General features: G+C 41.1%; 1 protein-coding gene and 1 pseudogene across 7 annotated transcripts in view; one reads left to right on the top strand and one right to left on the bottom strand.

The window, feature by feature from the left end:
- The window catches only part of Plekhg1 (pleckstrin homology and RhoGEF domain containing G1), a 242,224-nt gene that overhangs the window by 75,264 nt on the left and 142,099 nt on the right, over nt 1–24,861 (bottom strand). For 6 of the 7 annotated variants that reach the window (XM_029482411.1, XM_029482410.1, XM_029482414.1 and 3 more), the window contains one exon: nt 14,935–15,449. In XM_029482411.1, the coding sequence (XP_029338271.1) occupies nt 14,935–15,449 (515 nt within the window). Of the gene's footprint in view, nt 1–14,934; nt 15,450–24,257; nt 24,411–24,861 lie in introns of those variants that run through there. The other variant, XM_029482415.1, reaches the window with a different exon arrangement.
- On the top strand, nt 18,687–18,995 carry LOC110303193 (annotated as a pseudogene).

Genomic DNA, 24,861 nt, shown 5'->3' with positions numbered 1-24,861 from the left:
AGACTCATTTATGGAAGAAGAGGCTGAGATCAGACTGGTCATTTGTTTCTGGACACACAGCTGATTGTCACATGAGCCTGGAGTCCTGACCAGAGCTTTGTCCATTAAATCAACCCCAGTTCAACTTGGCCCAAATCAAAACCCTGAGAGAAAGGACTCATCCCACTATGAAATCCTTTTCATCTGTTAGAAATGAATACCAATTACATGCAGGTATGTAAGGTATACACAAAAGTACAGCAAACTAGGGATATCCAACAATTAAAAATACTTTTATTTTATTTTTAATTAGGTAGGTGTGTGTGTGTGTGTGTGTGTGTGTGTGTGTGTAGGCATGTACATGTGACTACAGGTTCTCTGGAAGGCTAGAAGTGAACACTGGATCTGCTGGAATTGTAGTTATAGGCAGGGGTAGGCTGCCCAAATGTGGGTGCTAGGCAGTATGTGCTCTTAACCACCGAAACACCTTTCCATCCATATAACATTCTTTTTTAAAGCACAAATTTTAAGGGTCAGGAAGATAGCTCAGCAGCTAAAAGCACTCGCTGACGACCTGAGTTTGTTTGGTCCCTGGGACCCAAGCAGAAGGAGATAACTGACTCCTTGTTTTATGACCTCTCTACACATGTGATTCACACACACACACACACACACACACACACACACACACACACACACACACAAGTTAAAGTATAAAGTTAAGATTTTGTTTTGTTTTAAGACAGGGCCTCACTATGTAGCTCTGACTATTCTAGAACTTACTACATAGACCAAGTTGGCCTTGAACTCACAGAGATTCATCTGCCTTTGCCTATAGAGTGTTGAGAGGAAAGGCACAGACCACTGTGCTTGGCTTTAAGATAATTTTCTTATCTAAAAATTTGATATAGGTGCTGGAGAGATGGCTCAGCGGTTAAGAGCACTGACTGCTCTTCCAAAGGTCCTGAGTTCAACTCCCAGCAACCACATGGTGACTCACAACCATTGGTAATGGAGTCTGATGCCCTCTTCTGGTGTGTCTGAAGACAGCTTCAGTGTACTTACATAAGTTTAAAAAAAATTGATATAGATGTACAAATCTCTAAAATCTACCAGAAATGATTGGTTTTGTAGAGGAACTAATTGCATGACTAATAATTTAGTGAGAACAATGACCCTATCTAAAACATCGATTATATTCTTAGTACTGTGTAAGCATTGTACACAAAGGATCCCAAACTCTTGATTCCATTTTTCAAGTGGAAAAAAAGTATCCTTTAAAACTCTTGGCAACTTGTGGGTTTCATTGGCAGATGGCGAAGCAAAGGTCAGCCTCATTCTGGCAGCTTTGAAAGCCTGAGCTTTTATCATTTTTATTTTACACTCCATGAAGATGAGGAGGTAACTTATACTGCCTTTAAAGGTTATTGTCTGCTTCATAACACCACCACCACCACCAATCTCCCAAGGACCAGGGGCCTCTGTGGCGAATGGCTGTTAGAATATGAGGATCACCAAGAAGACCTCCCTCAGCTCCACAGATGTATCCCATCAGCCTAGGCGGCAGCGCAGATCTGGCTAGGAGCTGGGACGCTCCGCTCCCATGGTCCTCTCCCCAGCAGCCTCTGTACTAGAAAAACCCTGCCTAGGTGTCTGTTGTTCCTCCAAGTCAGATTTCTCAAGTGATAGCTTTTAATTGCCCAAATAACACGCCTTTGAACTGTTTATGAGGGCTTATTATCCCAGGCACGAAGCTACCTGATGACCATCAATTGCCTGTTTCTTGAGAAGGCTCATTATGATGCTTGATTAATTCCTAGTTTTGAAGTGGGAATTTTCTCTAAGTGGACTAACACAAAGTCAGCTTTGAACATTCTGAATGGCTTGGATATGGGTAACTTTACATATTCTTTTTTTTTTTCACAATTTTTTTTATTATGTATTTTCCTCAATTACATTTTACATATTCTTTAATATATATATATATATATATATATGTTTTAAAAGTTTATTTATTTAATTTATATAAATACACTGTAGCTGTCTTCAGACACACCAGCAGAGGGCATCAGATCCCATTACAGGTGGTTGTGAGCCACCATGTTGTTGCTGGGAACTGAACTCAGGATCTCTGGAAGAGCAGTCAGTGCTCTTAACCCCTGAACCATCTCTCCAGCCCAATCTACATATTCTACCAGTATCCTTTTTGTCCTTATTTCGCTTTAAATAGGACTTGGAACTCGGCTCCCATTTTAGAATAGAAGTTCGTAAAAATAGGTCTCTGGAGGGACCAACTGGTTGGCCAGTGAGCACACGTGGACAAACCTGGGAAGACCTGGTCTTGCAGGAGAAAGAAAGTTAACTTTTCACCTCAAAGTGACCTATACTAGAATTACTGGGGAAGGGGTAAGCTGTGGATATCTGTTTTGTTTCTTTGTTTTGTTTTGAGACAGAGTTTCTCTGTGTAGCCCTGGCTGTCCTGAACTCACTCTGTAGACCAGGATGGCCTCGAACTCAGAAATTCGCCTGTCTCTGCCTCCCAAGTGCTGGGATTAAAGGTGTGCGCCACCACACCTGGCTGCTGTGGATGTCTTTTACCTCATCCTGGGGTGGAAGTGAGCCTAACATGAGGATTCCTCTGTCTTACAGTTTGGATTGACTCACTACAGATAGACAGGGGCAGCAAACTCTTTCTTACATACCTACACGGTATGGTTTCTTTGTTAATGCCAGAAGCATAGAGAACTAAGCAAGAAAAACAGCTTGCTTCTGGGAAGTTTCTTTCATGAGTCTTCATGAGGCCTCACCCTAACTGGAGCCTATGAGGTGTTTGCTTCTAGTTTGTTCTCTTCCACTTGGTTCTAAGTGGCTTTGCTGTGCCACACCTTCTGCCACCATGCTGGACTGATACCTACAGAAACTGGGAACCAAATCAGCTGTTTCCCCCCTTAACCTGTCTGCAGTTACTTGGAGTGCATACAAAAGCAACCCGGTTGTGTTTATTTTGTATTTTAACCTTTATAAATGATTGTTTGGCAGTTCTATTCGAGATGTGGAGTTGAGTGGTATCATTGGCTTTAAGGGGCAAAGCAAGCTTTGTGCAGAAGGGAAGAATTGAAGGCACAGTGAGAACAGTTAATGCTGAGGTCACATAGATAGGTGACAAGATAGACAAAGCTGTTCTTGTTCTGTGTTGTAGAGAGGGACTGCTTGCTCATTTGCATTGTCTTTAGGTCTTTCTTATGATCTGGGTGAATTCCCTCCCATAATTCATTTTACCATGTGCAGGCAACACATTTTATTTGGCAGACACATCTGGCCATAGGAAATTTCTCCCAAAGGCAGGTTGGTTTGTTCAGAACATAATCTGAAATTTATAATTTTCTCCCCTACTGACTATAGCAGAATATTCAAGATGGCACATACCCAGAAAAGCAGCCTGACTCTAAGCCAAAAGAAAGGACTTGTTTCAGCAGGTCTGTAGTAGGGCTTTGCCCACAGGCAGACTTTGAAATTTATGAGTAGCCCTTTCGTAGACCAGTAAAAGTGGCTACTCAGTTGCCTGCATTAACTTACATTTTTAAGAAACCTTTTCATTTCAGGGAGAAAAAAATCTAAATATAGGCTCAGACAGGAAGAGTAGAAAGGGACCTTTTAGTTGCAAGCAGTGTAAAGTGCTTAACTGGGCAAACGGAACATGTGGCTGGCTCAGTTATGTCTGAGGCCAGCACAGCATCTCTCAATATCTACTTCCCCCATGACTATCTTTTCCTTCGCTGCATCTATCTCTGAATTTGCCAGTGCATATGGGAACTATTCAGTCATCAGAAGCTCATTGGTAACGTTAGTCTCTGTGATGTGCCGACAATTTCCAAGGCAGCAGTCTGTACTTGACCCAAGTGTAGTCAACTAAATTGGGCAAATCCGAAAAGAAAACTTTCCTGAAATTATTTGTATTTGTAAGCAAGCAAATCACGTTCAGCAATGAGTCAGCTCTCACGCTGTGGAGATAGAGTGCAATATTACTTTTTCTTTCTATTGAGACAGGATCATGTAACCCAAACTAGCCTCAAATTTGCCACTTGCCACCTTGAACTTTTGATCTTGCTTTTACCAACTAAATGCTGAGATTATAGTTCTGGACCACCATCCCCAGTTGATGTGGGGCTGGAGAGGGAATGTTGGGGTTTTGTGTATACTGGGCAAGCACTCTACTCTCTCAGCTACAAGTGAAATAATTGTAAGCTGAGTTTTGTTACACAGTAGAAATGAAAACATCATTAAGAATAGTTGTGGGGGCTGTTTTTAGCCTTGTGCTTTACTTACAGCAATGGAAGACCATTTATCCACACAGCAGGTGGAATATTTTACACTCTTCAGGAGTGGCCAGACCCCTTTAGGATAAGTTATGAGATCCTAAAGAACAAGTCAGTCAGTTTTGATAGAACCTCTTGTTTGCAATATATGAATTACATATATGTTAAAGAACATTTTGATTTTAATTTAAATTTCCAAGGGTTCCTTTGTTCACGCAGCTGCTGTCCAGTTCTAGAAGGAAAGCAGAAACATGAACACATCCCATGACTACCCACGAGCTACTGTCAGCTTGATCTTTATTCTCTACACATCAGTGTGTTCTCATCCGTCACAGCTCCTGAGCAGCATCTCTGCATGTTCCTCCAAGGCCTCTGTCCTCAGAGCCTAATGACAACTTTCTTTTGTTGTTCTTCTTACATTCCTGGGTTCTCATTCTTTTCTTGCTTCCTACTATTTTCTCCTTTTCATACACAGGGTGGGACGGGGGAAATCTGGTGAATTCTACAATCAAGTTTTTTTTTCAAGGTCACATATAATATTTGCCACAGCATGTATTTATTAACTATTTGTTATATATAAGTGATGGTTCAATTTTTGTTACATTCCTTGTTTTTGAAATGATCTGATTGAGATTTTGGGTACTAACCCCATTCTCTCATAATTCCTGTTCCCATGGAGATTCTGCACACAGAATGTTTTTAAAGAACACATGCATTCTATTGTGCCTGTTAAGCATTAAAAAACCTCTACATCTCTCTCCCTCTAGCAACTTTCTTTCCTTTTCTTGGGCTTTAGATCTCAGTCACAGGGGCTAGAACAATCCCTGACTGTAATCTTTCTTTAGAGCATGCACACCTACAATCAGAGGAGCACAAGGAAGACGGCCCTAGGAGTTGACCCTGACTCTGGACCCCCAGCACCCTGGATAGCCTGAGACTGCTGATCCTAAGTATTCATCTCAGCCTAGGTTTCAAGAAACAAATCAGGACTCTCAGCAACTCAAGGGCAAGCTGTGCACTGTTTTAGAGTTAGTCATTCTCAGTGAGATCTGAGAACGTTAGTACATGCATAACTGGTTTGCACATTGGTGATTCTTATGTGACTGTTATCAAATTCTTCAGGTTTTAAAAACCATAGCCTGGTAAAGGTTAACAACATACATAGGGTATTTTTCTGAGAAGCTCAATACTGAAAAGATACATGTTGACTGGGTTTTCTATGGGATGCATCCATGATAATGTTGATTTGGGTAGTACATGGCTTCTCCTTACACTAAATCAATTTCAACAATCCCTTTTCTCATGGTTTTCTTTTTCTTCAAGTACTCATACTCACCAAAATGCCTATAAAATTTTCATTCTCTCTCTCTCTCTCTCTCTCTCTCTCTCTCTCTCTCTCTCTCTCTCCCTCTGTTGTTGTTGCTGCTGCTGTTGCTGCTGTTTGTTTCTCTGTGTAGCCCTGGCTATCCTGAAAATCACTCTGTAGACCAGGCTGGCCTTGAACTCAGAGATTCTCCTGCCTCTGCCTCCCAAGTGTTGGGATTAAAGGGGTATGCCACCACCCAAGGGTAAGGCTCAAAATCCTTAAGGATTTAAGCAATATGACAAGAATCTTGTAACTCCCATGAACAATTTGGTAAATATTTGGTAGCCAATAGGTTAGTCCCTCCTGATCCTTGATTTCCTTCTACCCAGAAGGTTCCCAAAATGCTATCAACATAAACATAGCCTGTGCCTTTAAAGTAGGCTGTACCAGCGACCCTCTTTTTTAGCTTGAGGATTAATGATACTGCTGGCTTCCAAATAGCCTTACTGTAAGTTGACTGGATGGGTCTGGGTAGGGAAGCAGAGTGTGTGTGTGAGGGGTCAGGTGTATAGAAATTAGAAATGATTTAAATGATAAAATGATTAAAATAATTTTTAATATTTTTGATGATGAGGTGGGAGATATAATGGTGTAGGTTTGTCAGTAAGACTGTCTTTGCTACCTATAAAATGCATGGTGGAGAACACTAGTTGTTGATAAAAATGCTTCTACCTTCTTTGGGCCCACAACTAGAATACATGTCCCTCTTCCTACAGAGTCTTGTGAGCATACGACGAGGACCTCCTTCCCACACAGGCTGGATGTGAGGAAAGGAGAGGGACATTCACAGTTCCTCTGTGTTGCTAGAGGTGTTGAGATCTGAGAGTGAGGTAGGGTGGAGACAAGGGGTCAGACAGTAGTACAGATGACAGTGACAATATAAAGGACAAGCATGTGCCAAGGTGAAGTCTATGTACTATGTACATTCTATGACAAACACCACTGAAGAAATACCTTCTACACAAGCAGGACATGATCTGCTTACTTCTAAAAGGCCATAGATCTCAAATGATTTTAACAAAGGCCCCATGCACTCATTATGGTGAGAGTTCTTAGAAGACAGATTGAAAAGAGGCACCCACCCGAAGGTGCTCAGATACCACATTAAGCAACGTTGATGACATTACATCAAGTATTACAGTGCAAATTCTTTATTAAATTAACCCACAGAGAACTCTTTCATTAAAAAAAAAATGATCCCTTCTAGGTCCTACCATCTAGGAGGGAACAGACTTTCCTCCTCAGTATTCAAAAAGCTTCTACCTTAATGAACCTTATGAAAATGAATAAGCATGATAAATGCTGTATAAATTAAAGGGAGAGTTATACACTGAGAACCTAAGCAAAGAAAATGACAAGGAAATGTGTGACAACCTTTATGGACAGCCTTCTACCTCAGTCTGTAGCCATTTCTCCTTTGGGGGCTGTGTAGGGCATATGGCTGGTCTAAAGAGTTTCCATAAAGCCAATTGATTATGGTGGAGACAAACCATGCCATTCCAAACCCAACAGGTCTGCCTTCCCCAGGATCACTTGGGAGCCAAGCCTTGTTAGAAACTGCCTCCAGATTCTACAACACACTGTTGTCCTTAAGGGCAGGGTGTCCTAGAACAAAGGCCATCTCAGATTGCATTTGTCCCAGTCACAGATGCCTCGAAAGGCCCAGAGCAGAGCATCTGGATGGAACTTGCTGAACAAGCTCCCCAGGCCTGGGCTGGGGTTTCTTCTTTCATTCTGTACAAACTAGAGAGGAGTGCTATTCATTGTCCTTCTGACCAATGTGATTACAGCAATTCTCCTCTCTAAGCTACAGTGCCAAGCAGAACAGCTTTCCATGAATCTGCCGTCATTAAGGTATGGAAATCAGTGTTTACTCTTCACGTGTTCTGACACTATCTACTCAATTAACAAATATGCTATAAGTAGAGGTTGACACTGGAATACTTGGTCATTCAAAACTTTTTACTTTATTCTATTTTTCTTCTCCTCTTCTCTCCTCTTCTCTTCTCTTCTCTCTTCCCTTCCTTTCTCTCTCTCTCTCTCTCTCTCTCTCTCTCTCTCTCTCTCTCTCTCTCTCTCTCTCTCTCTCTCTCACAGTATCTCTTCAACCCCAGGCTGGCCTTGAACTCACTACAATGCCAAGAAGGATCTTGAAATCTGCACTCTCTTGCCATTACTTTGCAAGTGCTAGGATTACAGGCACATGTAACCACATCTGCTTTTTGTAATGATGTGGCTTGAATCTAGGGCTTCATGCATGTTAGGTACACATTATATCCACTGAGGTACAGGTATTGAGCAATGCCAAGTGTTTCCAATGAAGATATTCTTAAGCTTTGACTGTTTAGAGCTACCTACAGCATGCAAGTTTATGGTGACATCATTGCACAGTAGCTAAGATATGAAATCAACCCACATTCCCATCAACAGATAAACAGATAAAGAAAGTGCATCCTATATGCACAAGAAGCATAAAGTGATGTCATCTGCAGGGAAATGGTTTGTACTAAAAATCATCATGCTAAGTGATAGCCAGAGCCAGACATGTAAATAACACAATTTTTCTATATGCAGAATCAATCTCTCTCTTGCACTTCCACCTCCTGCCCCCAGGCACACATGTGAAACTAGAGGAGAAACTATTTGGGGAAAGAAGGCAGACAAAGGAGGGTAATGGGAACATTATGGGGAAGATGAACACAGAGGATTATTACGTAAGTATGAAAATGACATCGTAAAACCTCTTAGTTTATATGCTCAGTAGCATATTTTATATGTTGGTCCACTATATGTAGACCACTATGTAGGTTCTGTAGACTGGAGTAAGGTTGTTTGACTGTTAACATTTTGGACATTAAAGCTTAATACTTAGGGTTTTTTTTTTTTTTAACATACTTTACAAATAAAGGTACTTAAAACGCACTTTAAGTCTCTGGTAGATAATAGGGAGAGAAGGTTCATGCTTATTTTATTGACTTGCCACCCCACACTAAATACACATGTGTTTTTACATCCCCAGAGATGACCTAGTCTGTTACCTCAGAGTTCAAAGACACCATTTGTAAGGGGGTGGGGTGGGGATGTGACTCCCAATTACACAGCATTATATAACATTCTGAACTATTTTAAAATTCACTAAAAGGGTAAAAGAGGCTGTGAGCTCTATCTGAGGTACAATCTCATGAGGCCCTCAAAGGTTCTTTTATAGATCATTTAGAAAGATTAAAAGAATCCTACCTTTGACCAGTCACTCAAAGATCCATTAAACATGAAAGAAACCCTCTGGCTATGGATTCCCATCTCAACACAAAGTGTATGGTTGGCTATTTTACTTTCAACTTGTTTTCATGTTTATTATCTCACTTCATCGGTGACTGATGAAAATATAGGAACCATATATAAAGAATGGAAGAGCCATCCATTGCTCCTTAGAGTGTGGGTGACGGTCAAAATCGCATCTTTCCTTTTCAATTGTAGCCATAAAATGGCTAAGATGCTCAGAGGAAAGCTGCAGAGGATAGGACGGTCACTATGGCAGATGGCACAGGGGTGCAGAGAATAATGGAGAAAATAAAGATGCAAGGAATAAATAAGAGTAGGGAGAGAAAGCTAGCACATGTCAACACTTTAGGATTCAGTAATGACATGTGGATGTCATCATTACTGAAGCTCTACCCGGTAAGAGAAAAAAAATATTCATCTATGTATTTTGGATTAGTTTAATACAATGTCTCTGTGCTGGGGAAAGAAGGTATTTTCTTTGTCTATACAATCAGCATGTAGAACCCAACCACCCAGGCTAGAAGGCTCTTTTCTTAGAAATCAGTTAGCTGGGACAAGTCTAACTGCATTCTGTGACTGTCTCTTAAATCAGTCCATATCAATAACATTCACAAAAATCTCACTGCTCACAAATCCTAATGACAAAACCTAAACTTGAGCTGTAGAGGTTATGTTTATACGGTATATAGCTAACATGTACCCAGCCCAGAAAAATTCATTCAACTGGGCATGCTACTGATTCATGATACAACAAAGTGTATAAAACCATGAGTTGGGCTCACAAAGCTGAGGCTCTTTCCGGTGTACAGAGAGGGTTAACGTGTGTCTGCAGAGTCGAGACAAGAATGCTTGGACAGCCTCAATCAGTATTGATGGGGTGAAATTTGGATAGGAGAAAACACCTCTCCCTATCTGGTTTCTCTCATCCATATCATATTTCTTCTCTCCACAGTTTTATCAAGCAACCTTGACAAAAGAAAACAAAACCAAGAGTCTTCATGGAATAGTTGAGTAACTCTAGGTTTCTCTCTCAGTAAGATGAGTTTTGATTAGGTGGAAAAGTTACTAGGAAAATGGTAAGAAAAAAAAAACTTAGCATAAAGCAACAACAACTTTAATCACATTAAGTTTCCCGAGAGGTTGTAAAATTGTTGGCAGTTTCGGAGGTACCCTACAAATGACATCATGGTTGAAAGTTAGAAATTTAATCTCTTTGGGTTCCATTTGGCACCACATATTGTTTTGGTTGAACATCAGTTAACTTTCTATTTTTACTGGGAGTGATGTCATAACTGTTTTTAGGACAGTGTCTGGCTCTGTCATCTGTGGAACTCAACACATGATCATGTTTTTGAATGTCATTTTTTCTAAAGCTGGAAGCATGTGTGTATTTGGCAGAGAATGTGCTCATCAGCAAATATTCCACAATTTCTGAAACATATTTTTGATTGAAAGTCAAATCCAGAGGCACCCAGGAACTCCCAACCAGTGGCATGGCTTTCCTTCTGGTCTCGGCTGGTGCCCTGAGCAGACCTTGGGTGCGAACTCCACAGCCAGTCCCATAACACCCAGAGGATGCTCCACTCCTAGGCGCTCTAACACACCCAGGAACACAGGATCTCAGGATCCCAGGAGCTTGGGAACACCAGGATCTCAGGGTCCCAGAGGCAGCTTGACTCCCAGGAACTCTGACACACACAGGATCTCAGGATCACAGGATCCCAGAATCACAAGATCACAGAGACAGCTGAACTCTAAGGAGTTCTGACACAACCAGGATCACAGGAAGGACAGGCTCCAGTCAGATATAGGGAGGGCAGGTAGCACTAGAGATAATCAGATGGCACGAGGCAAGCATAAGAACATAAGCAATAGAAATCAAGGTTACTTGGCATCATCAGAACCAAATTCTCCCACCATAGCAAGTCCCTGGATATACCAACACACTGGAAAAGCAAGATTTGGGTCTAAAATCACTTCTCATGATGATGATAGAGGACTTTAAGAAGGAAATAAATAACTCCCTTAAAGAAATATAGGAAAACACAGGTAAACAGCTAGAAGCCCTTAAAGAGGAAACACAAAAATTCCTTAAAGAATTACAGGAAAACACAATCAAACAGGCAAAGGAAATGAACAAAACCATCCAAGATCTAAAAATGGAAATAGAAACAATAAAGAAATCACAAAGGGAGACAATCCTGGAGATGGAAAACCTAGGAAAGAGATCAGGAGTCATAGACGCAAGCATCACCAACAGAATACAAGAGATAGAAGAGAGAATCTCAGGTGCAGAAGATACTATAGAAAACATTGACACAACAGTCAAAGAAAATGCAAAAAGCAAAAGCTCCTAAGCCAAAACATCCAGGAAATCCAGGACACAATGAGAAGACCAAGCCTAAGGATAATGGGTATAGATAAGAATGCAGATTTTCAACTTAAAGGGCCAGCAAATATCTTCAACAAAAATTATAGAAGAAAAATTCCCATACCTAAAGAAAGAGATGCCTGTGAACATACAAGTAGCCTAGAGAACTCCAGATAGACTGGACCAGAAAAGAAATCCCTCCTGTCATATAATAATCAAAACACCAAATGTTCTAAACAAAGAAAGAATATTAAAAGCAGTAAGGGAAAAAGGTCAAGTAACATATAAAGGCAGACCTATTAGAATGACACCAGGCTTCTTACCAGAGACCATGAAAGTCAGGAAATCCTGGTCAGATCTCATACAGACCAGAAGAGAACACAAATACTAGCCCAGGTTACTATACCCAGCAAAACTCTCAATTACTATAGATGGAGAAACCAAGATATTCTATGAAAAAACCAAATTTACACAATATCTTTCCATAAATACATCCCTATTAAGGATAATAAAGGGAAAACTCCAACACAAGGAGGGAAACTACACCCTAGAAAAAGCAAGAAAGTAATCTTTCAACAAACCCCAAAGAAGATGGCCGCACAAACATAATTCTACCTCTAACAACAAGAATAACAGGAAGTAGCTGGGCGTGGGGCACATGCCTTTAATTCCAGCACTTGGATTTCTGAGTTCGAGGCTGGCCTCGTCTACAAAGTGAGTTCCAGGACAGCCAAGGCTATACAGAGAAACCTTGGCTCGAAAAACCGAAAACAAAACAAAACAAAAAAAACAGGAAGTAACAATCACTTTTCCTTAATATCTCTTAACATCAATGGACTCTATTTCCTCCAAAAGACATAGATAACAGACTATGAACAAAAAGAAGTAAACAGGATCCAGCATTTTGCTGTATACAGGAACGCAAAGTGACAAAGACAGACACTACCTCAGAGTAAAAGGTTGGAAAACAATTTTCTTAGCAAATTGTCCCAAGAAACAAGCTGGAGTAGCCATTCAATATCAAATAAAATCAACTTTCAACCAAGAATTATCAAAAAAGATAAGGAAGGACACTTCATACTTGTCAAAGGAAAAAATCTACCAATATGAACTCTCAATTCTGAACATCTATGCTCCAAATGTAAGGGCACTCACATTCATAAGAGAAACTTTACTAAATCTCAAAGCACACATTGCACTCCACACAATAATAGTGGGAGACTTCAACATCCCACTCTCAGCAATTGATGGGTCATGGAAACAGAAACTAAACAGAGGCACAGTAAAGCTAACAGAAGTTATGAAGCAAATGGATCTAACAGATATTGATAGAACATTTCATCCTAAAGCAAAAGAATATATCTCCTTCTTAGCACCTTATGGTTCCTTTTCCAAAACTGACCATATAATTGGTCACAACACAGGCCTCAACAGATACAAGAAGACTGAAATAATCCCATGCACCCTATCAGATCACCACAGACTAAGGCAGGTCTTAAATACCAACACAAACAACGGAAAGCACACATTCACATGGAAGCTGAACAATGCTCTCCTCAACAATACCTTGGTCAAGGAAGAAGTAAAGAAAGAAATTAAAGGCTTTTTAGAATTTAATGAAAATGAAGACACATCATGCCAAAACTTATGGAACACAATGAAAGCAGTGGTAAGAGGAAAACTCATAGCTCTGAGTGCCTCCAAAAAGAAACTGGAGAGAGCTTACCCTAGCAACTTAACAGCACACCTGAAAGCTCTAGAACAAAAAGAAGCAAATACACCAAGAGGAGTAGACAGCAGGAAATAATCAAACTCAGGGCTGAAATCAACCAGGCAGAAACAAAAAGAACTATGCAAAGAATCAACCAAACCAGGAGCTGGTTCTTTGAGAAAATCAACAAGATAGATAAACTAAGCAGACTAACCAGAGGGCACAGAGACAGCATCCAAATTAATAAAATCAGAAACAAAAAGGGAGACATAACAACAAAATATATCTTAAAGTAATTATTCTGTTTATTAAATATTAACAGTTGAAAATACTTAAATCATGTTCTACGAAAAGAAGAAAAGAAAAGGAAAGAAAAGAAAAGAAAAAAAAAAAAGAAAAAAGAAAATGTCCTACATATTTGCCTACAGCCCAATCTTATGGAGGCATTTCCTCAGCTGAGGGTTCCTCTTCCTGGATGACTTATGTGTCAAGTTGACATAAAACTGCCAGTACATCTATCATCCTCTGAAACTGTGAGTCAAAATAAGTCTTTTCTCTTTTTAAAACAAAAAAATCAATAAGTAAAATGCAATTGTTTGTAAATTAAAAGTAAACTAACTTTATGAAGATATTAAACAAAATCTTCAAAACTATAAAGTAATTGTAAAATTAAGTCATATGCCAAAAGATAATTTTGTAAAAAAAAAAAAAAGAAAGAAAGAAAGAAAAGAAAGTCTAATCTAGAAGCTAGCATGTGGCACACACCTGTAAATCCCAGAGTGTGAGAGACTGAGGCAGGGGGATTGTTTCAGACCAGGAATTTGAGGTCATAAAGAAAAAAGTCTAAAACAGGCTTTAGGTACTAAAGAAAAAGGAAAGGAAAGGAAAAAGGAAAGGAAAGAAGAGAAGAGAAGTGAAGAGAAGAGAAAAAAAAAAGAAAAGAAAAGAGAAAAGGAAAGAAAAAAGGAAAGAAAAAAGGAAGGTATTTGATATTAGGCAGCAAAATGAGTAACTTGGTAATACATAGATTTACCATAGAAATACTAATATTCTTAATGATGAGATAACATCTGAACTCTAGTATTAATCCATGGAAACTGATCAATAACTCATAGCCAAATTAATAACTGAATTACCAGAGGGAAATCTTGTATATAATTGAGCTAAGTTCCCATTGAATAATTTATACAAATAATTTGTATGGTAATAATTTATGCAAAAAAAGTGAACAGAAAAGAAAATAAGACAAGTCCCAGGACTTTTCCTTCCCCCATTCACTCACTCTCTTCCTCCAAACACCAAGCAACAGATGGCCCCGTACCGAACAATGGCCTTAGGGTAATGCATGGAATCAGCTGGAGGTCTTTGCAAGTTCTACCTTGTAGGTCCCACACTCCGGGACACAGAAATCACAGCTGAGGGGTGTGTGTGTGTGTGTGTGTGCGCACACACACACAGAATCCAGCTATCAGTAGTTTCAGAAACTTCTAGACACACAGACTGTTATGGTACAGGTGACAACAGTTGAGTTCAGTTACATCTACCACCTACTCAGAAGCTTGGGGTCCCCTCCCCTCAATTATCTGCTCCACTAGCTGAAATGTCCACTACCTGAGATGTCTGCTGTGGAGTTTTGTGGAACAGTGTGCTGGCTGACCATGCGCACAGTATCATCATCATTGCGCGTGACACATAGCTGATTTGCATAACTGATGGCTATGCAAATATTAACTGCTTCTTTGACCAAGTGACAGCATTAGGTTTCTCTTTATTTGTTTTAGAGTTCTCCTCCTGCACATAGAAGACATCACTCCCAACCCAAACGAAGCCCTGTGTTTTCCTCTATAGTTTTGCATGTCTGTTTCTCCTGCTTATCAAATTTAGAAGAAGTCTTTAGAGTCTGCCTTACCTCCACGATGCTTTTTAGATCTTGCACGTAGGTCCTCTCTGTCTCCAGGATTTCCTGTACAACTCTATCTACATAGAGGAGCTTGGGGCTGGTGGCCGAGTCTGCAGTGGTTTGTGGTGTCCCACTCGTGTCCATTCTCCATGGAGTCCTAGGCTGCTTCTCGCTGACCCCATTCATGTTTTGTGGTCCGGCAGGCTTGTCCCTCTGCAGTTCGCTGCTGGAAAATGGTCGTGCTGGTACCAGCTCCAGCTTTATGGCCCCAGCCTCTTTATCCTGGTGAAATAAGCCCAAGTGGCTGTTTGAAACCAAAGTCATTCTGCTGCCAAAGGAACCGTGGCTGTCCCTGGAGGAGGCCGAGGATGAGGTGGAGCCGAAGCTGATGGGTCGGTCGCTGTCAGAAAGCTCCATAGTTTTTGGTTCTGGGGACTGGGAGGGTTCTGCTGTGGTCCTTGGATCAGGAACTAGACTTACAGCTGAAGGCACGTTCAGTTGCAAATGTCGGTGTCCATCTGTTTCTGTTGCAGGAGGATAGAAAAGAAAGAAGAAAGGTCAGTGAGCGTCCTCCCAACAGAAGGAGGGCAAAACCGGCTCTAGGTGCAGAGCAGTGGCAAGTTAACCGGGAAAGGCAGACTGAGATGCCTAGGAGAGTTTCTGCTTCTGAGCATCCTCTGAGCCTGCCGGAAATGCAGCCTCAGGCTCTGCCCCAGACCTCCTGACCTTGAAACTGCAATGTAACAGACTGCAGAGTGAGCAGGGGTGCCCCAGACTGTGAGAAGCAAAACATCCACAGCATACTCTTATTAAAAGTGTGACCACCTGCACTGACTTATATAAGCAGGTGAGTCCAGACTTACCGACTTTAAAGGCTCTGCGGTCAGGACAAGAAGAACAGGCAACTTTAATCAACAGCACAAGTGGCTCTTAAGTGCTGAGAAAGGAGAGGGAGTCTTACACAATCTTGAGAAAGGTTGTTTTCAATTTTAACTCTTCCATCATAATTCCACCATTTTAAAGCAAGGGGCCTGGAGCATGAAGACTTGGTTTGAGTGACATATTTCACTCCAGCACAGCACTGAAAATAGAGATTTGGGGGCTCTTTTTTTTTTTTCCTAATAGCAAGGTACAAAAACCAAACTAAATAATACCACCAACACCCTATGTAAGACAGACCCTTCACCTAAAGCCTTGCTTAAGCGGGGATGCTAGGCTTGCTAGCTGGTAATGATCACCTGGTAACAGACAATCTGACTTTGAGGCCAGGATCACAGGAAAGAGCTGCCTCCTGCAAGCTGTCCCACACTCCCAACCGCCCTAGAAGATGCGTTCAAATGCTCATGTGGCACCTCACTGCGTCTTTCCTCCTATATCTCTGTCTGTCTGTCTGTCGTCTGTCTCAAAATAAATAAATAAATAAATAAATGAATCGTGTCATGAGAAAACTGACCTGCCTATGACAAAGAGACAAGGTCTTGTCGTATCTTTCAAGTGATAATATCCAAGAGCTACTGGAATAGCTCCAACAGTCCACGCGCCAAAGCCATAAAACAACACTTTTAAACTAGGAACTAAATGATAGCAAAATTAAGCACATTTGGGTCGTTAACATTTGTGAGACAGCACAACGTGAGGCCAACTGCCAAACAGAGAGGTGGTAAGGAGAATTATCCTGGGTTCAAAATGGGCTGTACCTGAACTTCGACATTCCGAAATTATTCTTATGAAACATGCAAGAATCCAGATTTTTTTCTCAGCTGTTAAAGCAGAATTAGGTTTTTTTTTTTTTGCCCCATAATTAATAAGATTGTATCATATGATAAGGCCTTTGATTGATAATGAAATTGGCAGGGCATCTTATTACCAAAAATCCCTGTTTAGATTAGAGGTTTTATTAGAAACAAGAGAGGTGGCGGGGAGAGCAGATGGGGAGATTTACACTGGAAAGGTTACAATATGACAGATATATAAGAATATAGATCAATGGTCATTTTTGATAGCTTTGACTTTATAATAAAGATCAAACAGCTGGTACAGATCTTTTTAGAATATAGATCCTTCGGATCCCTATCTTTGTCCTGGACAATGTGCACAGAAGATATCAGTGCCAACTTATTAAAACAAATGTTAAAACTGCCAATACAACCGAAGGCCCTCACTTTTGTTGACAACAAGGAACAGTAAGAAACACACGGGAAATGAGCACACTCAGTATGGCCCGCCACTAGCACTTGGTATGAGTTGGCTGTGAATTTTTAAAGCTTTTGAAATATGCTTTCTGCTTGCTCTGTAACAACTTTATAGCCCATAAAACATGGATCGGTTTGTAGTTAAAGTGCACTTGACCTAAAAAGCTTGATCCAACTTGAGTGTGGCGAAGATCCAAGAAGTGGCCACGCATTCAGACACGCTTGTTGCAAAGTACACTTGGTAAAGCTCAGAGCTGCTGCTATGAAAATCTAGAATGTGATAGGCTGGGGAGGTGGCTCCTTGGGTAGAGACAGTAGCTGTGGCAGCTTGAGATCTGAGTTCAAATCTCTGAACCCACATGAAGCTTGACACAGTAGTGGGTATCCATAACACTGAAGATCCTATAGTGAGATGGAAGGTAGAGATGGAAGGATCTCTGCAAGCTTGCAGGCCACCTAGCCTGGCCTGTTCAGGCACACACACACACACACACACACACTACACACTACATGCACATTCACACACATACACTCAAACATTCACACACAGGCACACACACATACACTCAAATACACAAACACACAGTCACATACACATGCACATTTACACACATATATATACTTAAACACACACAGATACATACATTCACACATATAAAAACACTCAAACACACATGCCACACACATTCACACTCATACTCATACACACATTCACATATATACACACACATACACATACACTCACATTCACATACAAACACAAACATAGGCACACACACACACACACACACACAAACATATACAAGCACATAGATGCAGTTACACACACACACACACACACACACACACACACACACACATTTCTATACTTACTAACTATGGATGCAGTCAGATTTCTCTCAGTGGGATCTGCCATAATTGTGACCCTGATAGTGCTTCCAATGTAGGGAATGGCTACTCTCTTGAGGTCCTAAAGGTCCAACATCTCAAGGCTATGACTTAGGGTCAACATAAGTTGGATATGTTCAATACCAAAGGCCAAGATATCTAGACAGTTCTAGGTCAAACAATTGACCCCTATAGATGAGACAGGGTGATTTTCAGAGCCAGTTCCTACTTCCTAACTAGGCAAGTATTCTCCCCGGTCCTGAAACCATTCTTTAACATAGTCCCATTTCTTTCTTATCATTTTCTGTTTCTATTGACTGTCACTCTGAGATCAAGGGAGATACATTTGTTTCTGGCATCTAAGTTGTACCACTCTGAATGGGAACACCTTTGAGATGTTTTCAAAGGTAGGAAAAATTGGAACATGGCAATGAGGTTAACAGATAACTGCTTCTGGGTCACTCTTAAAAAGACACATGAATGGGTCCTGGTCTGGGGATGCTCCTAAACCAGACCACTGAAGCCCTTGGGAGCCACCTACTCTGTAATTGCAGATAGATACCTTATACAACAGAATCTTGCAGATATTTGTAGTATTCAGCCATGCTTACATCTTGGCTAAACATCTTCCAAAGCTACCAAAGACAGAAATAAGACATTTGGCCCCTGCTCAGGGTCAGGATGGGCAGCAAGATGGCTTCCACTACCAGGGTCATGCAGGTAGTGAATCCACATGCTCCATTAATAAAGTTCCCTAACAGAAGAGACAAACCTAAACTCAGTGCCTCAGAAGCCTTGGGGTCTGCTGCACTCCCCTCCCACTCCTCTGCAATTTCACAGCATTCTAAAGGAAGTACGTCCCCTGATTTACTGATGCACCAGGGGCCACCAGACACTGCAGAAATGATAAAATCATTACCTCAGAAATACAGAAGGAAACCTATATCTCAAGAGGAAATGGAGTTTATCCATCGTGGGGGTCCAGAGTGACTGTGTGGCTGCTGCTTGTCAACAGGATTTACTTTGCAATCGAGGACTTCCATAACGTCAAATGAAAAGTCATATATTAAACAACCTTAATAAATATTCTGTGAGCAGAATGAAGTATAGAAACTCCAGGTGGTCACTTGCATCTCCTACGTTATGTATCTTGGTCAGCTGCCCCACTAGCTGACCTGTACACTTATTAAAGTCTACATTTTTGTTTTGTTTTGTTTTTGAGACAGGGTTTCTCTGTGTAGCCCTGGCTGTCCTGGAACTCACTCTGTAGACCAGGCTGGCCTCAAACTCAGAAATCTGCCTGCCTCTGCCTCCCAAGTGCTGGGATTAAAGGCGTGCGCCACCAACACCCGGCTAAAGTCTACACTTTTAAATGCTAAAAAAAGAAAGAAAGGAAGAAAGAAAGAAAGTAAGAAAGAAAGAAAGAAAGGAAGAAAGAAAGAAAGAAGACATTTAAAATCATGTCAAATACTAGCATGTGATTTGAGGCTATCCATGTCAATGAGTAGCATCTTTTATGTTGATTTGTGGCGTAGAGGTAATTATAGTTTTCTCATTCCAGGCAACATGCCTCATAACAACTGTCTCGTCTTGCTCTCACTTCCTTCAAAATAATCAATGATCTCTATTGTCTGGACTCTTCTTTGTAATGTAAATCTCCAATGATTCATATTTATAAAACTGTGCTGCTCAACATAGCCACTAGCTCTGTGGGACCATTGAGCACTGGAGATGGGGTAGTGCAGAATTGAGCTGAGTGGAATGTATAGAATACATGCTGGATTTTAAGGTAGGTATGAAACAAAATTATCAAATTCCTCATTAATAATTTTGATTATATGTTGAAATGGTATTTTAGAATAGTGAGATACTTTTAATATCTTATTAAAAATTGCCAGTGTTGTTTTACCTTTGTAAATGTCACTACTAGCAAATATTAAATCCTATGTGTGTATGCCTGTGTGTATTTTTTTTTTTATCAAACAAAGCTTATGTTGAAGTCATCTAGATAACTACATTAGTCTGTAGGATTTGGGGGCTGGAGAGGAGGCTCAGTGGTTAAGGTATGCACTGCTCTTGCAGAAGACCTGCGTTTGGCTCCCCACACCCACAGTGCATAGCTCCCAACCACCTGTAACTATGAGGTTTATTTGCTGTGTATTGTAATGCTAAGAACTGGCTGCCCCAGAGAGGAGAGAGTCCAAATGTAGACGCAAGTGATGCTATGTGTCTTTGCCCCCAAGTTATTTTTGATTGCTAAATAAAGTTGCTGACAGCCAATAAGCTGGGCAGAAGAGACACAAGGATTGAGGGTTCCTGGGTTTATGGGGTTGGAGGAGAACAGAGAGAGGAGGAGGGGGAAAGGGACAGGGAAGAGGGAGAGGAAGAAGAGGAAGTCACCATGGGTTAGGGAAATCAAGAAAACATGACTCTGAGGTCTGACCAGTTGGAGTTAAGAGCAGCTCAGATGAAACATAGTAAGTAATAACTCAGGGTTATGGATAGAAAATAGATTTTAGTAGCATAGAGGGTAGATATCTACCCAACTCTGCTGCTGTTTAAGGCTTATTGTAAATAATAAAAGTTGTGTGTCTTTTTTACCCAGGAACGGAATAATCAAAGATGGGGTAGGAACTCCCAGATCAGGATCAAACATTTCTACAGCCTGTAACTGCAGCTCCAGGGGATCTGACTCCCTCTTCTGGCCACTGTAGGCATCTGCATACATGTGCACATAACCCCACACAGACACACATACACATAACTTAAAATTACAATGACTATTTAAATTTATCTGCTTATCTATTGTTGTTCAAATAATGGTGAGTGAAATGATGTGCAAAACCCTTCCTCTATTACCATATTCATGCATGTAAAATGTTAGGGATAAGGAGAAAGAGAGGGAGATAAAACTGCTGGACACAGTGGAGCGGCTGATTTTCTATGACAAATGGAACCAGGTGGGATCTCTGCCAGATACCTTTTTATTCTGCTTTGAGTGAAAGATTAACATGTGTATACCATTCTGCTTTCCTTCCCAGAGCTACCTTCTCTCCCCACACTACAAATCGCCAGCTAACAGTCGATAGGGTTGGAGAACTCATGGGTCTCACAGGTAGATCTTTTGACCATTACTACTGTGACATAAGCCAGTTTTGTTTTTTTTTTTTTTNTTTCTTTTTTGGTTTTTTGAGACAAGGTTTCTCTGTATAGCCCTGGCTGTCCTGGAACTCACTTTGTAGACCAGGCTGGCCTTGAACTCAGAAATCCTCCTGTTTCTGCCTCCCAAGTGCTGGGATTAAAGGCATGCGCCACCACACCCGGCTGACATAAGCCAGTTTTATCCACATAGAGGCCATGGCCAGGCTCATTTTTGGTGAGCTTGTAGGTGGTTGGAGGAAAAGCATCTGTAAGGGTCATGGAGGCCTGGTGACTCTGGATATAAGAAGGGACTTTGCTTCTGACAGGAGAGTGGCTCTAGAGCCTCCAGCATGGTGAGCAGGAAGGGAGCTGGAACCTCAGAATCACCATAGGAAGAAGCTCACTTCCTGACCCTGCCATGCTGGGGGAGGGGGCAGCCATGCTGGGGGAAGCTACCATGCGGGGAAATTCAGGGCTGTTCAGAAGCCCTCGCTACTCCAGCCCTAGCTACTGGAGCAAATGAGATGCCTTCAGCCCATGCATTCCCATCCTGTAGATGACCGGCCTCACATAACCCAAGGCAGAAAAAGCACTTGGCAGAGTGTCTCCTGAGTTCCCAGCTCTCGGAACCCTGAAAGGTTATAAATGACTCTTGCTGTTTCTAACTCCCGAGGTTTGGGAGTGATTTGGTTTGTAGTAAGAGATTACCTAAGCAGATTCACCTTCTGTAATAAAAGCTACACATCAAAATTACCCATAACCTCCCTCCAAGGGTTTTGTTCCTCCACAACAACCTTGAAATTTGTGTATTTCATTATGTTTAAAAGATTTCATAAAGAGAAAAGAAGAACTAAATCATCCTAACCTCAGAGAGATTAGGTACACAGCAATCATAATTGGACCATGAAATAGAGACTACAGTTTAATCTCTAGTCTGTCACAGGGATACATAAACTCTTAGGGCAAAAAGGAGTTTGGAGATGAGAAAAGAAAGAACACGACCTAAGCTACTTGTCGAAAGCACTTGGCATTTATACCCAGAAAGCTATACTGTATGTGTCTGTGTGTGTATGAGTGTGTGTGGTATGTGTGATGTATGTATATGTGTGTGTATGCATGTGTTTGTATGTGTGTGTGACATGTGGTGTGTGTATATGTGTATATGTGTGTGTGCATGTGTGTGTTTGGTATTTGTGGTATGCATGGTATATATGGTATATGTGTGTGTTTGTGTGTATGTGTATGCCTATATATGTATTTGGTATTTGTGGTATGTGCGGTATGTGTGCATGTTTATGTATGTATGAATCTATCTCCCACCGATAGAGATCAGACAGTAGAGTAGCAATTAAACCATGCATGATATTTTCTTCCTGTCAGAGCATGCATGTGTTTGCTCTGGTTCATGTCCTTTTAGTTGACCACATCATTGGTTCATCCCATGATAATGAGGTAGCTGGACCAGATGGCCTTCCCAAGCCTGTACAACCTATGACTCCAATGTGTGACTCCAGTCCAGAAGTAACCAGAAGGTCACTAGTTGATGCCCACATTGTCCATCCCTAACTGGCACAAGTACCAACTCCATGCTAGTGATATCGTATATGGTACGGATGCCAGGTTTTAGCCGGGAAAGTTTATCGCTGACTTTGCCATGGAAAAAAAAAAGGAAACAAACCCCCACCCTCATTTTTAATTTAAATTGAAAAATAACGAGTTCCAGTTTCACTTTGAACAGTGCTTTCCTGCTAGTATGAAACTCCTGGACTCAAGAAGTAAGTGAAAAAGAGTCACAAACTCCAGCCTCATCTGTGTGGAACTCACGCTGTCCCCAAACATCTCTGCTGTTTGGAAGAAGGCAAAATAACATTTCCTTAAAGCAGGAGGAGGAAAGACAAAATTCCAAGGGATTGACAATAGCACTTGGCAAATAAACCCTCCCCAAAGTACATTAAACACTTTCTTCATGAGAAGGCAGGAAGGGAAATTGAAATGCCAACAATAGGGTCAGAGTAAAGAAAGCCTCCTCCCGGACAGCACAAAGCAAAACGTCCTTAAAGGGAGAGGAAGCTGTGTGTTCAAAATACATAGCAGAGGAAAGACGAATGGTTTAATAAATGTGAAGGAGCTCTGAAATTTAAATTTTAGATACTAATTTACTGCCACAAAAAGGATATATTGTAAAATACTAACATGACTTTTCCCAAGTAGAAATGGGTTATTTTCTTTGACTGTTTATCTAAAAATATCTTTTTTCTTCAATAACCTTTCAAATAGCTTTCAAAATCTGCCCAAATTACTTAAGAGAATTAAAACCACAGCCCCTATCTGTGTCAAATACATAAACATTTTAAATGAACATAATTTGATTCTCATATACAAAATATGATAAAGTAAAATCTATACACATTAAAAATGTCGACATCACAAAGTTGAGAAAATTAGTAAGACAGTATAAAGTTAATTCCAGTAGATAATAACATTGAATACAAACCCAGCTGCCTCTCTATCCCAGTAATTTCTTTTAATAAAAGTATTTTCTACCAATAGAACACTCAAACAAACTGCATTTCCATAGTTCACTTTGGTTGCCATGCGCCTCAGACTAAGCTGCATTGCTGCAGCTGCAAAGCGCAAAGTCTGCAAGTGTTTATTCCTCCCCCCCAGCTCAGCTCGCCAGAACCGCAATAAGAAACGAAGGATATTACAGTGTGGAGCATTCAGTGTGCGCTTGGAAGTTTCTCCTCGGAGGGAGTCGGGAACGTGAGCTCTCCAGTTATTTCAAACTAACTTTAAGGGGGGATCAAAGCCAAACAAAACCCAAACAAGAAAAAACAATCTAATATGGACTTCAGTTCAGATGCAAGGGGGTGGGATAAGAATAATTTGGATGAATTCCATTGTCAGGAAACTTCACGGCATGCATAGCGTTTGCACCAGGACGTGTGTGCTGCATACCCCGAGCTTCTGTCAATACAGTGTTGTAAAGAAAGCCCCCCACCTCACCCCCTGTGAAAGTTTCTCCCTTTTCTTGGCTGCGGCTGCTTCAGCTGCTAAGAGAGGGAAGGAACTGGTGTTTATTTCCCTGCAAACACCTCCACCAGCACCTACCTGCTCTCCACCGAGGCTGAACATGTCTGTCTTCAGCTGGTGCAGTGGCCGCACTGGGCGCCCAGTCAGGTAAGACAAGAAGCCCTTACTAGTCTGTGCAGCGTCTTGTGCTGAAATATTGCATGAGTCAGCTTTTATCTTTCAAACCCAACACACAAAGGCTTTACAAAAAACCTGATTCGCAACTTTCTGGCTGCCTTTCCCTCCCTCGTGCATAGACCACAGACTTCAGCATCGCAGAGAGTCTAAATGAAACATGACATCATTCAATTGAGAAATAGGACAATAGACACCCACTGTGGGTTAGTCGAAAACTTAAGCTTCTCTGAGAGACACCCTATGGCTTCCACTCTTTTGTGCACATCAAATGCAGCCCACAGCCTGAAAGCCCTTTGGCTTTTACCTTCTGGCTCAGGCCAGGGTTCTTCACAAGTCCCACATTAAAATGAGCTGGAGTTAGTTCTGGCGGTCAGAGATTCTCAAGTTCACTTCCTGATTTACAAGCTTGTCTGAAAGTGAATCATGCAACTTTAACAGAGCTTTTAAAGGGGGTACAGGACTGACGAGCGCCCAGTTCAGGGTGCCCTGGGTAACCTTAATCTGC

Source organism: Mus caroli, chromosome 10, assembly GCF_900094665.2.
Source record: "Mus caroli chromosome 10, CAROLI_EIJ_v1.1, whole genome shotgun sequence".
NCBI lineage: Eukaryota > Metazoa > Chordata > Mammalia > Rodentia > Muridae > Mus > Mus caroli.
This window is presented reverse-complemented; position numbering and strand designations above follow the sequence as displayed.